Raw genomic sequence first — 21,289 nt, forward strand, 5'->3', positions numbered from 1 at the left:
CTTTACTAATTCTCCTAAGGAATCGTTTCGTTCTTCTGCTCTCTTAATTACGTTGTCTTTGAATGCAAGAGTACTTACATTACTTATTGTCCGTCTATACTTTAATTTTTTTTTCTTTTCTGCTATTTCATCAGCTTCTTGGCCACAAAATAAGCATAACTTTCCAAAATCAAAGACTTCATTTCGTTTTTTACGAGGTGCACTTGACGTTGAAGGTTCGCTCTCATCTGTGCGTCGTTTTGATGCAATAATAACATTTTTACTCGTGTACACTTTTCGACACTCGGAATGCACATTTACAGAACTTAAAGTATTTAAATAGTCTATATGTCCATCATTTCTTTCAATACTTGCAGTTTTTAAAGTTTGTAAACCACGTACGACATTCACAGAAACACCTTCTGAAAGTTTCTTATCACATATAAAACACAAATCAGCCATAGCTCTTAAAACCGTACGTCCGTAGTTGCAACGGTACAATTTCAAACTAACGAATAATCTTGACTCGTACAAAGTGGAGAGAGTGGCCTTGAATACTATAGAACATCTGTCCCGGCAATGAATAGAAAAGGGCATAGGGTAGGGGCAAGTATTTCCAGGTATATAAGTATTGAGAAATTTACGCGTTTTAAAGAAAAGATATATAATGTCGTGTTAACTTAAAATAAAACTAAAATATATAATCCAGAATTAATAATATTTTATACTTAAATAGTTAAATATGAATAATTATATATAAATAATCAAGTTACTTACTTTAATTAAATATAAATAATTAATAGTTAGTACATAAATAATAGGCATTGTTTAATATTTATTATTTCCAAGTAAATAATTGACTTTATAACGTACTGATAACCATAACTCACGCTTGACCTTGCATTAGGCCGTATATGACTGTACGATGTGCACTCTTCGCGCTCTACCTTCAAAACGGTTGGTCGTATGAAAAAAAAGTTTAAACAAAAGTTGTAGGGAATTTTATAGCCTACAACTTTTATAGTAAATGCAAATCTCATTTAACCGATAGGAAGCCAGATATTCGCGAAAAACCGATTTTTGTGACCTTTGACCTTGAATATCTTGAGACGCGGACACGATAACGATTGTGACTTTTGAGACAACATTTAGAATGACAAAACAAAGGTTCATACCAATTTGCAGCTTATTATCTTTCATTCCGAGGTTGACCCCTTTTTTTACCTAATATGACTGGGCTATGTATGCCGATATTGCAATGCGTTAAACTTCAAAAGAGAAACGGCTGGATTGTGCTGCGCAAGTGGAAAAGTCAAACTGGATCCATTACTTACACCACCACAGCCACTGAAACCATTGTTCGATGGAAGTGATCCCGATTCCAGCCATTTTCTTCAACACATCCTTGAATACAATAACTGCTTTCGCATGACTTCCTTTGGAGCTAATATCATTCGAGAAGGCGGCTTCATGCCGACTTGCAAGGTAAAAGATACAACACACACGATCAAAAGACACCATATTCTTTAACAAATGATTGTTTGCAATTACAGATACAAGGACAAATATATCATTTGCATGGTTCAATGGTGCCAACACCAGATGAACCGCATCAATTTCTGCAAATATATTTCATTTCGTCGATGGTGGATCAGCTGAATGTGCGGTGTAATATTCAGGGAACACAACAGTTAAAGAGACGGATTATTGAACAGTTGCAAGCATTTTTTCACGCTAATAACGCTGTGGTTAATATGTTCAAAACAGCATTGGAACGAATGCCATCGGATACGCACAAATTTGTCATAAGAGCGGATTGTACCCCAACAGGTGAACATGTGCGAAGATTCAATGCACCCACCGTTAATGATGTTGCTGCAATTATTGTTGGCGATCCAACTAAATCGCGAGACATTGTCGTTCAGCGAAGAAGCAATATCATGCATCGTGTAAACGAGACACATCGTTTGTACGATGCGTTACAATATCCAATCATTTATTGGCAAGGGCAAGACGGATACGACATCACGTTGAAGATGGTCGATCCAATTACAAGTACAATATTCACACACTAATTATTGCTATTATTGGTTTCCATTAACAATTCATTTAATTTTGCATTTTCAGGCGTATCAACGAATAAAAATCTAAGCGCAATGAATTACTATGCGTATCGTATGATGATTCGTACACATGAGGAGAATGTCATTCTGAAGTGCCGTCGGCTATTCCAGCAATTCGCTGTCGACATGTATGTCAAAGTCGAGACAGAACGTTTAGCGTTCATCCGATTCAATCAGGCAAAGCTACGATCTGAGGACTATATACACTTGCGTGATGCTATTCATTCAGATGGTGATGTTCAGAGTATTGGACGTCTGACGATTCTCCCATCATCTTATATCGGAAGCCCACGCCACATGCACGAATAAGCTCAAGACGCTATGACGTACGTGCGAAATTATGGAACTCCCGATTTATTTATTACGTTCACATGCAATCCGAAGTGGAAGGAAATTGAACGTGAGTTGGAACCGGGCCAAAAACCGCAAGATCGCCATGACATAATCGCCAGAGTATTTCAGCAAAAACTCAAGGTCATGATGGATGTGCTTACTAAGTATCGAGTTTTTGGTGACACACGTTGTTATATGTACTCGGTGGAATGGCAGAAGCGTGGACTACCGCATGCTCATATCCTAACTTGGTTGCTGAACAAATTACATTCAAATGAAGTGGATGACATCATATCAGCTGAAATTCCTGATCCAGTCACTGATCCCCATCTACACGACATTGTGACGACACAGATGGTGCATGGACCGTGCGGTGCATTAAATCCATTATCGCCTTGCATGACAGATGGAAAGTGCACAAAACGATATCCGCGACCGTTAGTTGCTGAAACAGTTACAGGGAACGATGGATATCCAGTATATCGTCGGCGTTCAAAAGAAGATAATGGTCGAACTATCAAAGTTAAAGTTCAAAATCAAGAGATTGAGATCGGAAATGAATTCATTGTACCATATTGCCCGCTACTATCACGAATTTTCGAAACACATGTAAACGTTGAGAGTTGTCATTCGGCCAAATCAATCAAATATTTGTGCAAGTACGTCACAAAAGGCAGCGACATGGCTGTGTTTGGTATTGCGTCGGAAAATGCGAATGACGAAATCAGCAACTTCCAAATGGGCAGATACGTCAGTACTAATGAAGCACTGTGGCGATTATTTTCATTTCTAATTCATGAAAGATATCCCACAGTTGTACATTTAGCAGTGCATTTGGAAAATGGCCAAAGAGTTTACTTCACTGAAGCTAATGCAGCACAACGAGCTGAGAGACCACCATCGACAACATTGACTAGCTTCTTTGCAATGTGTGAAGCAGATCCATTCGCAGCGACGCTGATGTACGTTGAAATGCCTAAGTATTACACTTATAATCAATCAACAAAGAAATTCCAACGTCGCAAACAAGGAACCCCAGTTCCAGATTGGCCACAGGTGTTTTCCACTGATGCACTAGGTCGCATGTATACTGTTCATCCTAGAAATGATGAATGTTTTTATTTGCGACTGCTGTTGGTAAATGTACGTGGACCAAAATCATTTGCGCATTTGAAAACTGTGAATGGCCACCAATGCCAAACATATCGAGAAGCATGTCAACTATTGGGTTTGCTAGAGAACGATTCTCATTGGGATTTAACACTTGCGAATTCAGTTGTTTCATCAAATGCGTACCAAATACGAACGCTGTTCGCAATTATCATCACCACATGTTCTCCTTCACAACCAATTCAGTTATGGAACAAATACAAAGACGACATATGTGAAGATATCTTGCATCGCTTGCGCATTCAAACGAATAATCCTGACATGCAAATAACCGATGAAATCTACAATGAAGGACTGATTCTGATTGAGGATCAATGCTTGACTATTGCAAACAAGCTACTGATTGAAGTAGGAATGATTGCACCAAATCGATCAATACACGATGCATTCAACCAAGAATTAAATCGAGAGCTGCAATACAATGTTGATACATTGCAGGAATTCGTTCAAAATAATGTGCCGTTGCTGAATGAACAGCAAAAACCAGTATACGAAACATTAATGCAAGCGGTGGACAATAATACTGGTGGTCTATTCTTCCTGGACGCATCTGGAGGAACAGGGAAAACATTTGTCATTTCATTGATTTTGGCCACTATTCGATCAACAGGTGACATAGCTTTGGCGTTAGCATCATCTGGAATTGCGGCGACTCTTCTAGATGGCGGTCGTACTGCACATTCTGCGCTTAAGTTGCCACTCAATTTAAACACAATTGAGACTCCAACATGCAATATTTCCCGATCCAGTGCAATGGGAAAATTGTAGACGCAATGCAAGCTCATTGTTTGGGATGAGTGCACAATGGCACATAAGAAATCACTTGAAGCACTCAACTTCACACTGAAGGATCTTCGGCGAAATAACAACATTTTTGGCGGCTTGATGATATTGTTGGCAGGCGATTTCAGGCAGACGTTGCCAGTAATTCCCCGTGGAACGCCTGCAGATGAATTGAATGCTTGCCTGAAGGCATCACCTTTATGGAATAACGTAAAAACATTATCGCTAACCACTAATATGAGAGTTCAACTTCAAAATGATCAAAGTGCTGCACAATTTTCAAAACAATTGTTAGCTGTTGGAAATGGAAAAGTCCCAGTTGATGCGACATCTGGATTAATTACTCTTACCAACGACTTTTGCCGATTTGTAGACTCTCAACTAGCTCTTATTTGAAAATGTTTTTCCAAACATTAGTGAGAATTATCAGAATTATGCTTGGTTAAGTCAACGAGCAATTCTTGCCGCAAAGAATAATGATGTACACGCACTGAATTTCACCATTCAATCAAAAATCGATGGCGATTTGGTGACATACAAATCCGTTGATTCCATAACAAATCCCCATGATGTAGTACATTATCCAACGGAGTTTTTGAACTCTCTGGAGTTACCAGGATTTCCACCACATAACTTGCAACTCAAAGTTGGTACAGTTATTATGATATTGCGTAATTTGAATCCTCCGCGACTTTGCAACGGTACTCGACTTGCGGTAAAAAGACTTATGCCGAATTTGATTGAGGCAACCATTATTAACGGAAAGTACGCAGGTGAAAATGTATGTATTCCTCGAATACCAATGATTCCGACTGATCTTCCGTTTGACTTCAAACGATTGCAATTTCCAGTTCGCCTTGCGTTCGCAATGACAATTAACAAGTCGCAAGGCCAATCGCTTAGTGTTTGCGGGATAAATTTAGAAAATCATTGTTTTTCACATGGGCAGTTATACGTTGCGTGTTCACGAGTTGGGAAACCATCCGCTTTGTTTGTATTAACGTCAGACCAAAAAACAAAAAATGTGGTTTACCAAAGAGCACTTCAATGAAACGGTTAATTTGCGGAGACGTATAACGCTTCGATTCAGTATTTACTTTGGATTCACTTTCATTTACTTAGAGAAGTTCAACTAAATAACACTTAATTTTTTTAATCGAAATGAATTCATTACTGTTGTGAAATGAAATAAAATTTTTCATTTCAAATATAAAACAAAAAAAATATTTTTTCTTCATCTTTTAATCACCAAACGAAACGTTACATAAAACGAAGCCATCTGGTGGCGAAACGGAGTTCGCCGGGTTTGCTAGTTAAATTATAAATCTTAAGTTAAATTTCTGAACGCAATCATAATATTTGACATTAGATTTGACATCCAACTAATATGTCAATCCATCCTGTCGCATTTCAGAGCACGGAAAAAAGTATTATTACGATATTATATCTATCTTTATGGCTACGTGCGCGAGAACTTTCTTTACTTTGGTCATCCTTTGTGATAGTGACATTCCAAGTAATGTGCTCTTTTTTTTGATAGTGACACTTTACTGCTACATGAGCGGCAAAATTTCTCACTTTGATTAATTACAATTTACGATGCCGAGGAGAAGACGACCTGACTTAGGTCGTCGTAGTCAATCAAATGTGCGAAGAGCTACCTCACGTGCTAACCGCACTGATGACCAGAGACAGACAGATCAAGAAAATAGTCGTATTGCTATATCAGAATTGCGTTCTTTAGTGAGTGACAATGTAGAAGATAGGCTTAGAATGCAACGAGTTCGTGCACATCAAACACAACAACAGCAAGCTAGACATAATGAAATTGAGCGAATCCGCAGACGCAGTGCTCCTGTGATTCTTGAACGAGCTGCATTCCACTATGATTCGGCAATTGATTATTGTGCCGACAAATCGGTAACAATTGGGGAAATGAAAACAATTTGTAAATATTGTAAGGCGTTAAAATACACTGGTGAATCAACTGGATTATGTTGTGCTGAAGGCAAAGTAAAATTGCCACAATTGGTCCCACCACCAGATCCTTTACGCTCTTTACTTTCTGGGATTGGAAATGATTCTAAGCACTTCTTGACCAACATTCAGAAATATAACAACTGTTTCCAGATGACATCATTTGGTGCTACACATATTATACAAGACAATTTCATGCCCACTTTCAAGGTATTATATAAGAATATTTTTTTATATTATTCAAGTTTGTACTAAAATATATATATCGGAAATAATTAATGGACAAATTTTTAAAAATTACAGATACAAGGACAAATTTATCACTTACTGGGAACTCTTTTACCACTACCTGATGCAGATCATCAATTTTTACAAATTTATTTTATGGGCAATTCAGATGCGGAAATTAATAATCGTTGTGCTCACAATCCAACAGTGAAGAGAACCATTGTCCAACAATTACAAATGTTTCTTCATCAGTATAACAATTTAGTAAACATGTTCAAAATAGCATTGGATCGGATGCCATCTGATAGCCATAATATTATTATTCGAGCTGACAAAACACCTGCCGGTGAACACACAAGGGGGTTCAATTCACCTACCATTGATGAAGTGGCTGTTGTCATTGTGGGAGAAAATTTACAATCTAGAAATATTGTGCTTCATCGTCGGAATAGTAATTTAAAACGTGTATCTGAAACACACAGGAGTTATGATGCACTACAATATCCTTTGATATTCTGGCAGGGGGAAGATGGATACCATTTTAACCCAGATAAGCCTACTGTCCTATATTTAGGACAGTAGAAATAAAAAAAAATATCAGAATACCCTCTTTATCTAAGATTATTTAGTCTTATGATTTGCAGTAAGAAACGTGTCAGCTTTATTAGAAAAAATAAAAAGACAGTTATTTTAACAGTTTTTACCTTATATTTTACCTTATAAGTGTGTAATAAAAGTGCGTTGCAGACATGGCAAATGACAGGTATGTATAAAAAGTTATATTTTACTCGTGAGTTGTTTTTTTCTGTGTTAATATCTAGTTGATAACCTTAACTTTTGTACTAAATAAATATTCTAGCAAAATAATATAAATAAATTACGTATAACTTGTTACAAATACTAGCGTACTATATATAGGACAGTAGGATAATATACATGATTTTAGTACAATAATACAACTTTTTCTTTACAGACCGTTAGCTGCGCATGAAATTTTAGATGCTTTAGAAAATGTTTCTGATAATGAAGAAGATTATAGAGAACGACTGATATGTATTCTACCTCTTCCTGTTGATCCTGACTGTCTCACTGACGAAGATTCGGGTGAAGAAGATAATGTAACTTTGAATAATTTGCCACGAAACATTCTGCTTCAACCGGCTGAAGTAATGATTCAAGGGCAGATTATGGTGAGTGATACAGAAGAAGTACCTTCTGATTCTACAGGTCGAACTAAACGTAGGCGTACCTACGCATGGAGAAAACGGGACTTGGCAAAAAATCCCGTGAATTGGCCAGATGTTCAAGGCGCTTGCCAAGATAAGCGCCCAATTGAGTGGTTTGAAAACTTCTTAGATGAAGATGTTATTTCGTTGTTGGTGTCAGAGAGCAATAAATATGCTGTCAAAAAGAATTTGCCTGGAGACATAACCACTGAAGATATGAAATGTTTCATCGGCATATTGTTGGTTAGTGGTTATTCATGGCTCCCCCGTAGAAGAATGTATTGGGAAAACTCCCCTGATATAAAGAATGAATTGATCAGCTCGGCTATGACTAGGGATAGATTTGACTTTATTTTTCGCCACCTTCATGTCAATGATAATCTGGATTTGCAAGACAAATACACAAAAGTACGCCCCCTAGTTACACTTCTAAATAAAAAGTTCTTAGAGTTTTCTCCTCTTGAAGAGCATTACAGTGTAGATGAGGCCATGATCCTCTACTATGGTAGACATGGCTGCAAACAGCACATAAAAGGTAAACCTATTAGGTACGGGTTCAAAGCTTGGGTTGGTGCTACACGGTTAGGGTATGTTTTATGGATGGAACCATACCAAGGTGCTACAACTATGTGCAATCCAATATATAAAGAATTGGGGCTGGGTGCAAGCGTTGTTCTCACTTTTTGCGATGTGCTGATTTCACGTGGCTTCGACCTTCCTTACCACGTAGTTTTTGATAATTTTTTTACTGGAACGCCCTTGCTGGAAGAGATAACAAAGAAAGGCCTTCGTTGCACTGGGACAGTTCGAGAAAACAGGACATCTAGTTGTCCTCTGATTACATCGAAGTTACTGAAAAAAAAGGAACGTGGTGCTGTCGATTACAGAACGACACATGACAACACGTTCATTATTGCTAAATGGCATGACAATAATATATTCAGTATTGCTTCTAATGCTGTAGGAATAAATCCTAAACAATCTGCCAAACGCTTCTCACAAAGTGAAAAGAGAAACATTGTCATAGAAGAACCACATATGGTGTCCATCTATAACAAATATATGGGAGGAGTGGATCGGTCTGATGAAAATATTTCACATTACCGAATTGGTATACGAGGTAAGAAATGGTACATGCCGTTGCTCACACACATGATTGATCTTGCCGAACATAATGCATGGCAGTTATATAAAATAAATCATGGAAAACTGGATCATCTTGGCTTTCGCAGAAGGGTAGCAATTGCTTTGATTGAATCAAACAGAAAAAATGCCAAAAGAGGGCCTAGCCGACCCTCCCATCATGAACATGCTGATAGTCGTAAAGACCAAATGAATCATCTGGTTATTCCTCAATCGAAGCAAACACACTGTCGTCAATGTCACAAAAAATGTTTGACACGTTGCAAGAAATGTGATGTTGGAGTGTGTGTCAAGTGTTTTGAAACATATCATTCATAAATAGTGTTAGTCTAGTAAATTACATATAACAATGGGTAATATAATCAATAGTTATCTAATAAACTACACTTTTTGATTACATTCTGTTTTGTCATAAATGGTCTTTTATTTCCTCTTATTATCCTACTGTCCTACATACAGGACGGCTGTTTCCCTGAAAGCCTTACACTTAATTTTTTTTATGTTGCATAAGATCTAATAAACTAAATAATGTAACTTTTTTCAAAATTTTCAGAAAATTTTAGTTTCAGGCTTATCTGGTGTAATATCAAAATGGTAAATCAAGTAACAGGTAAATGAATTGAACAAGATTAAATAATATTTTTAAATTGAATTCATCTAAGTAACGATTTAAACAATTATCATTTTTGATTGCAGGTGCTGAAACCAACAAAAAAGTTAGTGCTATGAATTTCTATTCATACAGACTCATGATCCGTCAAGGTGAAGTAAATCATATTTTGATGTGTCAACGACTTTTTCATCAGTTTGCAGTTGATATGTATGTCAAAATTGAGACTGAACGTTTGACATACATCCGTTTGAACCAACGACGGCTTCGGTCAGAGGAATACATCCATCTCCGCGATGCTATAAATGCTGATGGCAATGTGAATAATGTAGGAAGAATGACAATTTTGCCAGCTACTTATATAGGAAGCCCACGCCACATGCATAAATATGCTCAGGATGCTATGTCATATATTAGGCATTATGGCCGCCCAGACTTATTTGTTACATTCACATGTAACCCAAAATGGTCCGAAATCGAGAAGGAATTACTACATAGCCAAACACCAGTTGATAGACATGACATAACTGCCAAGTTTTTAAACAAAAATTAAAATCTCTCATGAATTTCTTAATAAAGCATTGTGTGTATGGCCGAGTCCGTTGTTGGATGTACTCTGTAGAATGGCAAAAGCGTGGATTGCCACATGCGCACATTTTAGTCTGGTTAGTGGACAAAATAAGGCCAGATGAGATTGATTCCATAATTTCAGCTAAAATTCCAGATGAAATAGTTGACCCAAAATTGCATGCAGTAGTTACCAAACACATGATACATGGACCTTGCGGACATTTCAACTACAATTCACCCTGTATGGTCGACGGTAGGTGTTCCAAGCTATACCCAAGAGACCTGCTTGCTGAAACCATAACGGGAAATGATGGATACCCATTGTATCGTCGGCGATCAGTTGCGGACAGTGGGCGATCGGTAGTTGTGAAGGTAAGAGGACAAAATGTTGATGTAGACAATCGTTGGATTGTGCCATACTCGCCAATATTGTCCAAAGCTTTTGAGACTCACATCAATGTGGAATATTGTAATTCTGTGAAGTCGATAAAGTACATATGTAAATATGTTAATAAAGGTAGTGATATGGCTGTCTTCGGTGTAACCAATGCAAATGATGAAATATCACAGTACCAGATGGGTCGCTATGTAAGTAGCAACGAAGCTATTTGGCGTATCTTTTCATTTGTGATCCATGAAAGACACCCTACAGTAGTCCATTTGGCAGTCCATTTAGAAAATGGTCAACGAGTTTATTTTAATGAATCTAACGCGGCAGACAGGGCGGCACATCCACCGTCGACAACATTAACAAGTTTCTTCACAGTCTGTCAAACTGATGATTTTGCTCGCACTTTGCTGTATGCTGACATGCCACGCTATTACACATGGAACGCATCATCGAAATCGTTTTAGCGTCGAAAACAAGGAACACCAGTTGAAGGACATCCAAATGTATTTGCTTCAGATGCTCTGGGTCGCATCTACACAGTACATCCAAATAACGATGAATGTTATTATTTGCGGTTGTTGTTGGTGAATGTTCGTGGTCCGACATCGTTTAAACAACTGAGAACAGTTAATGGACAGCTGTGTGCGACTTACCGTGAGGCATGTCAACTATTACATTTACTTGAGAACGATTCGCACTGGGATGATACGCTCAAGGATTCCGTAATATCTTCGTCGCCGCATCAAATTCGTACATTGTTTGCGATTGTCATATCGACATGTTTCCCCTCGAATCCAAAAGATTTGTGGGTTAAGTATAGAGATGACATGTCTGAGAATGTTTTGCATCGTGTGCGCCGTCAAAGTTTGAATCCTACACTACAAATGACTGAAAAAATTTACAATGACACATTGATCATGATAGAAGATATGTGTTTATTGATGGCAAATAAAGTATTGTCGTGTTTGGGAATGACAGCACCCAATCGTCATATGCACGATGCATTAAACCACGAGTTGCAAAGAGAACATCAGTACGACATTGAAGCATTGGCCGAAACAGTTCGTACAAATGTTCCACAATTAAATCAACAACAAAGAATTGCGTACGACACTTTGATAGAAGCTGTGAACAGTGGATCTGGTGGAATTTATTTCTTTGATGCTCCCGGAGGAACCGGAAAAACGTTTTTAATTTCATTGCTTTTGGCGAGGATCAGATCGCGAAATGATGTTGCCCTAGCGTTGGCTTCATCTGGAATAGCTGCAACTCTGCTAGAAGGCGGGCGAACTGCACATTCTGCCTTGAAATTACCACTAAACATGCAAATCACCGAAACACCAATTTGCAACATCGCCAAAAATAGCGCAATGGCCAAGATCCTACAGGTATGCAAATTGATTGTTTGGGATGAATGCACAATGGCCCATAAGAGGTCACTGGAGGCACTGGACAGAACGTTGAAAAATCTTCGTGACAACCAAAATATTTTCGGTGGGGCCATGATTCTGTTGTTAGGTGATTTTCGTCAGACTCTTCCATTTATTCCCCGATCAACTGTTGCTGATGAACTAAATGCATGCCTAAAATCATCAAATTTGTGGCAGTACGTAAAGACACTCCATTTAACAACTAACATGCGAGTATTTTTGCAACAAGATGAAACTGCAAATGTGTTTGCGAAGCAGTTGTTAGACATTGGAAATAATAAAGTTGCAGTGGACACCTCGACCGGATTCATCACATTACCTACAGATTTCTGTCACATCACAGACTCAAAAGTGGAGCTTATTCAGCGAGTTTTCCCAGATATAGCGCAAAAGTTCAATAACCATAATTGGCTGGGTGAACGAGCAATATTAGCAGCGAAAAATAAAGATGTCGAGGATCTTAATGCGACAATTCAGAATTTTCTTCCAGGACAGTTGGTTTCCTTCAAATCAGTCGACACCGTAATGAACCAGGATGACGTAATCAACTATCCCACAGAGTTCTTAAATTCACTGGAATTGCCTGGATTACCACCTCACAATTTGCAGTTAAAAGTAGGATCAGTTGTCATCATGCTGCGTAACATTAATCAACCTCGACTATGCAATGGAACAAGACTGGCTGTGAAAAGACTGATGAATAACGTCATTGAGGCGACAATCATAAAAGGAAAATACAAAGGAGAGGATGTCTTGATCCCGCGGATACCGATGATTCCAATGGACTTACCATTCGATTTTAAACGTTTACAATTTCCAGTACGTCTGGCCTTTGCGATGAGCATAAATAAATCGCAAGGACAGTCGTTAGAAGTTTGTGGAATCAACTTGGAGTTTCCCTGTTTCGCGCATGGACAATTATACGTCGCGTGTTCGCGCGTCGGAAAACCGTCTTCTTTGTTTATTTACGCACCACAAAACAAAACAAAAAATATAGTTTATGAGAAAGCTTTAAATTAATTAACAGACTGTATTTTAACGGGGTTTGTCTGTGAATATCAAATTTAAACCTTATAAATAGCCAGTATTTCAGGAAAACTCTGTTTTCTAAGTAAGCAACATGATGTATCGAAAATAATAATAAAACATCATGCTTTATTCAATAAATGCTTTTTTATTAAATACGGATTCGATTTGTTTGTTTTAAAATCATTTTATACAAAAGATTAGGCAGTACGAAGTCTGCCGGGTCAGCTAGTCTCATAAATATATGTCGGAGATTATAAATCGGAACATCAAGTCAACATTGACTTGGGGGTATTCGGAAATATGCGCCGGCAACACGAAGATTGACGAGCTGTCAACTGTCGTCGTCGTGTGGCACTTTTGAACGAGAGACCGAACCGTGCGGGCGCGCCGGCGTACGACCGACTTCACCACGTTCCGAGAGTTAATCCATTTGCATCCGCGTTGTGTCTAATTATTTCAAGTTGATTATTGTATGATTGCGATCTCAATAAATCAGAGTGTGTAATTGAAGCCGCATTTGTTGGTTAAACATGAATATAGACGAACGCCCCGTCCCTTCCCCGTTATCAGAAGTGGGATGTAACCCGAGTGAAAATCAGCGTGATTCACCTTGTAACGACGAATCAAAATGGTTGTTACTGATGGAACAGCAGAATCGCAATTTTATGGCCTTAATCAATGCCATGAAAACAACGTCGTCGGCCAGCAAAGATATCCGGTTGCCAGAGTTCGATCCGGACAAAGAAAACGTGGATGCTCGTGCCTGGTTATCTACCGCGGACATGTGTATTACGGATCCGAACATGCAAGGTGCTCCGCTAATGATGACCTTGAGCTGTGCATTAAAAGGGCAAGCATCAACATGGCTGTCTCAAGTTTCTTTTCACGGAATGACATGGAGCGACTTTAAAGATCTGTTCACTACCAGGTATGAGAGTGCTGAGACTGCTGCTGGATTCCTTATTAACCTGCAGAATAGTAGACCGAAAGACGGTGAATGTTTAGCCTCTTATGCGTCTAAATTGATGTCATCCGTCATGTCAAAATGGAAAAATCTTTCGGTAGAACAAATTGCCGTGTCTACCGTCCTATTGCATATTTCCCAGTTCGAAAATCGTGTCCAACGGCTGTCATTCACACAAAATATAAACACGAGGAATGAATTACAGCAAGAACTTAAGGCCGTTTCTTTTATGAAGCGAAAAATGTCGTCTACAAACGATCATAACCACGACGTTAAGAAACCTCGGGTAGCTAGTGAGGTCTCAACTGTCAGATGTTTCGCTTGTGGGAAATCCGGCCATAAAGCGGCGCAGTGTCGTTCAAGAAAAGGGACAAATGCTAGGGATGTCACATCGAAGATGCCGATGAGTGACATGAAGACATCTTCAACACCATCTCACAGCTGCTTCAGTTGTGGTGGTACCGGCCACTTTGCGAAGAACTGTCCGCGGAGGAGCAGCAAGGAAAGCAGCGCCAACGCCACAGCTGGGCCTCTGCAGGAGAAGCGCGTGAATGTCTGCACTGTCAATGCGCCCACTGGAATACTGCATCAAGCGGGTGAGCAGTTTCTGTTTACGTATGATTCAGGAGCTGAGTGTTCATTAATTAGAGAGTCGATTTCATGTAAAATTAGAGGCAAACGTAGCTATTGTAATATTTCATTGACCGGTATAGGCCAATCTGCTATTTTAAGCACTGTACAGATTTTATCGCAGATCGTAATTGATGAGATTTCAATTGAAATTTTGTTACACGTTTTACCCGATCATTGTCTACACCACGACATTATGATATGGCGTGAAGTACTAGCACTAGGTTTAGCTGTGAACATGACCTCGGATAAACTGACATTTTCTTGGACTAGGATTGTAAATAATTGTAATGCGAATAGATCAAATATCGACTTCTATTCTATAGACACAGATGCCCCTCCCGAGTTTATGCATGAATTGGTAGAGCTTTTAAAGTCATTCAAAAGTTCGTTTACAACTGGTGTCCCTGTTACCCGCGAGTTGAGGCGGGTAGTGATGGAGTTGATTTTAGCATAAAAGTATTCGGTTTACAAGTTTGGTTGTGTGTAGTGTGTGAATACTGGTCAATGGTCTCTGTATTATTAAATGAAAGTTCATTGTGATGTAAGTTTAAATATGCGAGAATAAAGATTTGATGTCCTGAAATATTTGTTGTGGAAAGACCCATATTCAAGTGAGTTAATCAGGATAGGCCGAGTGGAGATACTTTGGTATTGCAGAACTCTTACTCTTTCAGGATCATCACACAGGGACGTGTGACTGGTCAAGATGGCCGTGTCGGAGATTATAAATCGGAACGTCAAGTCAACATTGACTTGGGGGTATTCGGAAATGTGCGCCGGCAACATTGACGGCAACAGTGCAAGATTGACGAGCTGTCAACTATCGTCGTCGTGTGGCACTTTTGAACGAGCGACCGAACCGTGCGGGCTTGCCGGCGTACGACCGACTTCACCACGTTCCGTGAGTCAATCCATTTGCATCCGCGTTGTGTCTAATTATTTCAAGTTGATTATTGTATGATTGCGATCTCAATAAATCAGAGTGTGTAATTGAAGCCGCATTTGTTGGTTAACACGTTCGCGCGCGGTACGTCGGTGGGCGATAGAAGATAAAAAAACTAACGCGACACTACGTCGACAGTCGTTCAAGTTTGAAATCTAGTAATCCACCGTACGTCGACGGGCGGTATTGTTTCCTATTAAATATTAGCGGGAAATTTTTTTGTCCCCGTACGAACCCTCAGAAATTTGCTAGTGTCACGTTGAATGGTAAAAACTTACTAGAAAGGGACAGCCATATCTCCACTACATTGACAATTGTAATACACACTGCACACAGACACAACGTCCGTCGGCGGTCGCGGTCAATAGACTTTGGTTCACTCGTTCGGTCAGTGCGCATTTGCGAGCGAATTGGAGTGGGTGCGTGCGAGTTTTGCGCGGTTTCAAGGTAATATCCTTATAATAAAAATATTTACGTGTACTTGTGTATATTATATGTGTTTAGTGTGATTTATTACACTATTTTATTTACCAATCGAAGTTATATGTTTGTGTTTTTACCCTTTAGATGGAATCCAATGACCCATACCAAAGACAACAAAATCGTATACAAAAATTGTTTGACGAAGCTTCATCGTCAGAATCTAGCCAAGATCCTTATGCAGATGATGGAGAATATGGTTCCGACCAATGCTACGTACCTTCTGATGAAGATAATTGGAGTAGTTCCGATTCAGAAACCGTGGTAAGAGTACATCAACCGAACAAGTCACGACGACGTGTCGGTGGATCGTCTGATTCAAGTAAATCTTCTACCGATTTATCAGATGTTCCTGACCAAAATTTATCACAATCGGAGCATCAAACTGAGCAAGAATCTCAGCAAAACGAAAATGTTCAGCCTTCTACTAGTAGAACTGAGATAGAAAGAGATCTACTCGTACTTACTCATAATTCCCAGTCTAATAGTAACAACGAGCCAAACAACGACGACTTCGATAGTCAGGATTGGTCCTCTACACTAGTTGACATTCCAGAATTTAATTTTGATTCATCAATAGAAGGCATATCAGTAAACAAAGAGAATGTAAACAATCCTCGGGATATGATTGATATTTTTTTTCCTAAACATTTCGTCGATTATATTGTGCAATGTACAAATGCCTATGGTAATAAGTTGTGTTCTACTAACAGACACCACACCAGACATAGTCGAAGGGCTGTATTTCGAGAGACCAATAATGAAGAAATATTGAAATTTTTGGGTCTATGTTTGCTGAAAGGACATGTTAAATGCCCTAAACAACGTAACCTGTTTACCTACACAAATCATTTGTATTATCACCCAATTTTTACATATGTTATGTCTGCTAGAAGACATGAGCAATTATTGCGTTGTCTTTACGCTTCTGAAGTTGATGCTAAGGGATCAAGAAAAATAACTCCGTTTATTGACACAGCTACAGCACATTTTCAAAAGATTTACAATGCTGGTAAAAAACTTTCTTTAGACGAATCTTTACTTCTATTCCGAGGGCGATTGCAATTTCGTCAATATATTAAATCTAAAAAGGCTCGTTACGGTATCAAGTTCTATGAGCTCACAACGTCGGATGGATATGTCTTGAATATTTACATGTATTGTGGTAAAGAAAATCTAGAAGAAAACATTTCAAAGACTGAAGACCTAGTTTTGAGGCTAATGCGACCTTACCTTTTGAAGGGACACCATTTATATATGGACAACTTTTATAACTCTGTTAGCTTGTGCAAGAAATTACTCGGTTTGAGAACTCACACTGTTGGAACGTTGTGGTCAAATAGGAAAGGTAATGCTGACAGTATTGTAAAGAAAAAATTAAAGAAAGGTGAACACGTTTGGGTCCGAAAGAACAATGTTTACGTATCTAAATGGAGGGATAGTCGCCCTGTCCTGATGATTTCTACAAACACTCATCCTACAATGGTTGAAGTACAAAACAGATTTGGGAGAAAGAAGATGAAGCCTCTTGAGGTGGCGACTTATAATAATCATATGTCAGGAATTGATCGCTTAGACCAAATGGTCTCTTATTATTCAAGCCCTAGAAAAACAATTCGTTGGTATAAAAAAGTATTATTTCATCTTTTAGACATATCAGTGTGGAATGCATATTTTTTGTACAAAAAATACAAAAAAAATAATGACAAAAGTTATGAATTTATTATGTTTAGAGAGGAATTGATAAAAGACTTGATAAAACTCGATACTAATATTAATGTAAAGGACTTGGTCAACAAGAAAAGTATGCATTACAACAGGCTACACAATAATATACCAGCAATTGAGCGTAATGAGAGATCTTTAGATAGAATGAAGGGCCACTGGCCTGAACGAATTGAATCTAATCCTGGCAGCAAGAAAAAATATGCTTTTTTAAAATGCCGTGTTTGTTCCAAAGATGGAAAACGCGTAGAAACTAGTTACCATTGCAAAGGATGTCCACAAAACCCTCCACTTTGTCCATCTTGCTTCGAGGCCTGGCATAACGAAATTAATTTATAATAACATAATTACCAGTAATTTCTAAGGTCATTTTGTTTACTAATTTTTTATTATGAAAGTTGATTTATTATGAGTAAAAGTTTCGTACCTACCTAATTATTAATTAACATTATTATTGATCTCACACTCCTAAGATTGTTTTGTTATAAGAAAGTTGATTTATTATAAGTAAATGTTTAGTCGCTAATTATAGTTCAACATATAATTGATCTCACCCTCCTAAGATTGTTTTGTTTTGTAAGTTGATTTATTATAAGTAAAAGTGTCTTACCTAGTTATTGTTTCAAATATTGATACCTTATTCTTAAGATTAATTAAACATTTTAGTACAAAAAATATATGTTTTATTATTGAACGCCTCAAAACGTTAAGGGGCAGAACACCTACATAATAGAAAGAAATCTGCCAGAACGCCCTAGGACGTGCGACGCCTGAAGACGTTCTGTCATTTGGTATGGTATTGGTAAGCGGACCTACGCAAGTACGCCTATGGACTTAGTATGGAAAAAACGAGTGTCAAAATGCCAAAATTTGTCATGCATTACAGCGCGCGAACGTGTTAAACATGAATATAGACGACCCGTCCCTTCCCCGTTATATATATGATAAAATCTGGTTAAGGAAGCAAATCCCGGAGTGCTTCGGGAAAGCAATTTTTGTCCTCATTCCCAAAAAAGATCGAGTCACCGATCCGAAAGATACTAGACCGATAGCATTAACAAATACTATATCCAAAATCTTTTTCTCAGTTCTACAAACGAGAATGACACGTCTCAGTTCTACAAACGAGAATGACACGATTCATGCTCAGCAACAGGTATTTTAGGCCAAATCACCAGAAAGGGTTTTTACCCGGAATTTCTGGATGCCTAGAAAACAACACTTTGCTGTCGGAGAGTTTAAAAGATGCTTGGAAAAGCGAGAGGCAAATTACAGTTTGTTGGATAGACTTAGAGAACGCGTTCGGGTCGATACAATACGAATTGATGCTATTCGCGCTGAGATGGTACAACTTTCCGCCCCTAGTTACCGATATGATCGCGTCGTACTACTCAAAATTAAAGTTTTCTATAACAACTAAAGAAGGCCATTCAAAAACTTTTAGTTACAATGTAGGACTATTTCAAGGTTGCTGTTTATCTCCAATTGTATTTAATATTGTAATTAACATCTTAGTAGATAAATTATTCGGCAACGAGAAAAAATGGGGGTATCGGTTCAAGTTTAATAATAAATACACGGAATCCATTTTAGCCTTCGCTGACGATCTCGCAATACTGACACGTAACCCCAAACAGTGTCAAGTACTATTAGATGAAGAGGATAAATTCTGTGAGTGGATCGATGGATTGAGGACAAAACCAAGTAAATGTCACTGTCTGTGTCTCGATAGGCGGAATACAAGATACACCTCATACGATCCGGGATTATCGTAAGGCGGTCAATGCATTTCTACGGTTACAGAAAATGCACCATTTAAATTTCTCGGTCAGAAGATTGATAATATAGGTCGTACTCCATCTTTAGAAGGTATAGTAGATAGCTTTTTAAATGATCTCAACAAGGTAAATAGCCAACAGATCAGTAACGTTAAAAAAGCTTGGATCTACGATAATTATCTAACATCACGTTTAAATTGGCCTTTCCTCGTTTATAATTTTAATAAAACCCTTTTGTCAAAGTTAGATGCAGGCGTCATAAAGATGTTGAAGTTGTGGCTCGGGCTCGCGCTAACGGCTGATTCATCGGCTTTATTTAGGGATCGCAATAATTTTGGGATGAGTCTAAAAAGGCCATCAGAGCCCTATAAACACCTGAGAGTTTCCAAGGGATATATCCTGTGGAAATCGCATGATGACTTATTGCAACAATATAAAATTAATGACAAATGAAGTAAAAAACAAGGTCTCGTAGCTAAATCTCGTTTGAAACGAATCCCTAAAGCAGCCAACCTATTACAGGCTAGTACTAGTAAAGCTGACAGGCACGACGATCCACGCCACAACTCCCTTCGCGATAAAACTTGACAGCTTGGATGATGGACCTAGACTATTACCATATAAACTTGGACCGATAAGACATACCTACCATAATACGAGGGTGGATCGAAAAGTTCTCGGCCTGATATACTTACGTGTATTTTATATTTACAATATTACCCTCATTAGGTCTACACACTTTTTAGCTGTCACAGTATAAAAATTTGTTATAGTAGTATTCGTGGTTTCTAAGTTATAACGTGCTAAACGAAGCCAAACGTGCAGTTTTTTGAAAATGGACAAAATTGAGCAACGTGCGGTGATCAAATATTTGTTTAAGAAGGGATTAACGCCAAAAGTCATTCATGATGATATGACGAAAACATTAGGGGAATCTGCTCCATCGTATAGCACTGTTAAAAAATGGGTAGCAGAATTTAAACGTGGACGGGAGAGCGTTGAAGATTACCCTCGCTCCGGCCGCCCTACAACGTCTACGACCGAAGAAAACATCCATAAAGTGTGCGATCTCATATTGGAAAACCGCAGATTGACTATAAGGGAGATAGCAGACACTATAGGCATTTCATATGAGCGAACACAAAACATCATTATCAATGAACTCGGATATTCTAAGGTATCCGCTAGATGGGTGCCTAGACTGCTTTCAGTCGAGCAAAAACGAGTTCGTTTAACAATTTCTCGCGACTGTTTAGAGATGTTTGAAGCTGATCCGCAGGACTTTTTGAACCGTTTTGTCACTATGGATGAAACCTGGGTTCACCACTATACGCCAGAGTCCAAACAACAGTCCAAGCAGTGGAAAAAATCAGATGAACCGACTCCAAAGAAAGCAAAGAGAATTTTATCGGCTGGCAAGGTGATGGCGTCTGTTTTTTGGGATGTTCGTGGAATAATAATGGTAGACTATCTTTCAAAAGGCCAAACAATAAACTCAGCGTACTATTGCACCTTATTGCGTCGTCTACGTGAAGAAATTAAGGAAAAACGTCCGGGATTACTGAGGAAGAAAGTGTTGTTTCACCAGGATAATGCACACGTTCACACGTCTGTCGAAACGATGGCTCAAATTCGCGACTGTGGTTTTGAACTGCTGCCCCACCCAGCTTATTCGCCTGATTTGGCACCTTCCGACTTTCATCTGTTTCCTAACTTAAAAAACACCTTGGTGGGCAGAAATTTTCCTCAAATGAAGAAGTTGAACTCGCTGTGA

At 38.6% G+C, this 21,289-nt stretch overlaps 5 protein-coding genes across 5 annotated transcripts; all 5 read left to right on the forward strand.

Moving 5' to 3' along the window:
* The first annotated feature begins 1,254 nt into the window (after window positions 1-1,254).
* LOC133319571 (uncharacterized) lies at window positions 1,255-2,411 on the forward strand. Its single transcript, XM_061524679.1, has 3 exons — window positions 1,255-1,464; window positions 1,533-2,034; window positions 2,107-2,411. The coding sequence occupies exons 1-3, from the start codon at window positions 1,408-1,410 to the stop codon at window positions 2,409-2,411; spliced, it is 864 nt and encodes a 287-aa protein (XP_061380663.1). The 5' UTR covers window positions 1,255-1,407.
* A 12-nt stretch (window positions 2,412-2,423) lies between these two features.
* LOC133319572 (uncharacterized) lies at window positions 2,424-4,373 on the forward strand. Its single transcript, XM_061524680.1, has one exon. It carries the CDS (start codon window positions 2,424-2,426, stop codon window positions 4,371-4,373), a length of 1,950 nt encoding a protein of 649 aa, XP_061380664.1.
* Window positions 4,374-5,958: 1,585 nt separating this feature from the next.
* On the forward strand, window positions 5,959-9,455 carry LOC133319558 (piggyBac transposable element-derived protein 3-like). Its single transcript, XM_061524600.1, has 3 exons — window positions 5,959-6,575; window positions 6,669-7,356; window positions 7,567-9,455. Exons 2-3 carry the CDS (start codon window positions 7,343-7,345, stop codon window positions 9,278-9,280), a joined length of 1,728 nt encoding a protein of 575 aa, XP_061380584.1. The 5' UTR covers window positions 5,959-6,575; window positions 6,669-7,342; the 3' UTR covers window positions 9,281-9,455.
* Window positions 9,456-9,553: 98 nt separating this feature from the next.
* LOC116776539 (uncharacterized) lies at window positions 9,554-13,353 on the forward strand. Its single transcript, XM_061524681.1, has 5 exons — window positions 9,554-9,572; window positions 9,659-9,724; window positions 10,285-10,730; window positions 10,998-12,782; window positions 13,243-13,353. Exons 1-5 carry the CDS (start codon window positions 9,554-9,556, stop codon window positions 13,351-13,353), a joined length of 2,427 nt encoding a protein of 808 aa, XP_061380665.1.
* A 6,997-nt stretch (window positions 13,354-20,350) lies between these two features.
* Window positions 20,351-21,289, forward strand: LOC133319573 (histone-lysine N-methyltransferase SETMAR-like). Its single transcript, XM_061524682.1, has one exon. The coding sequence runs from the start codon at window positions 20,351-20,353 to the stop codon at window positions 21,287-21,289; it is 939 nt and encodes a 312-aa protein (XP_061380666.1).

Source organism: Danaus plexippus, chromosome 25 (assembly GCF_018135715.1).
Source record: "Danaus plexippus chromosome 25, MEX_DaPlex, whole genome shotgun sequence".
Taxonomy (NCBI): Eukaryota; Metazoa; Arthropoda; class Insecta; order Lepidoptera; family Nymphalidae; genus Danaus; species Danaus plexippus.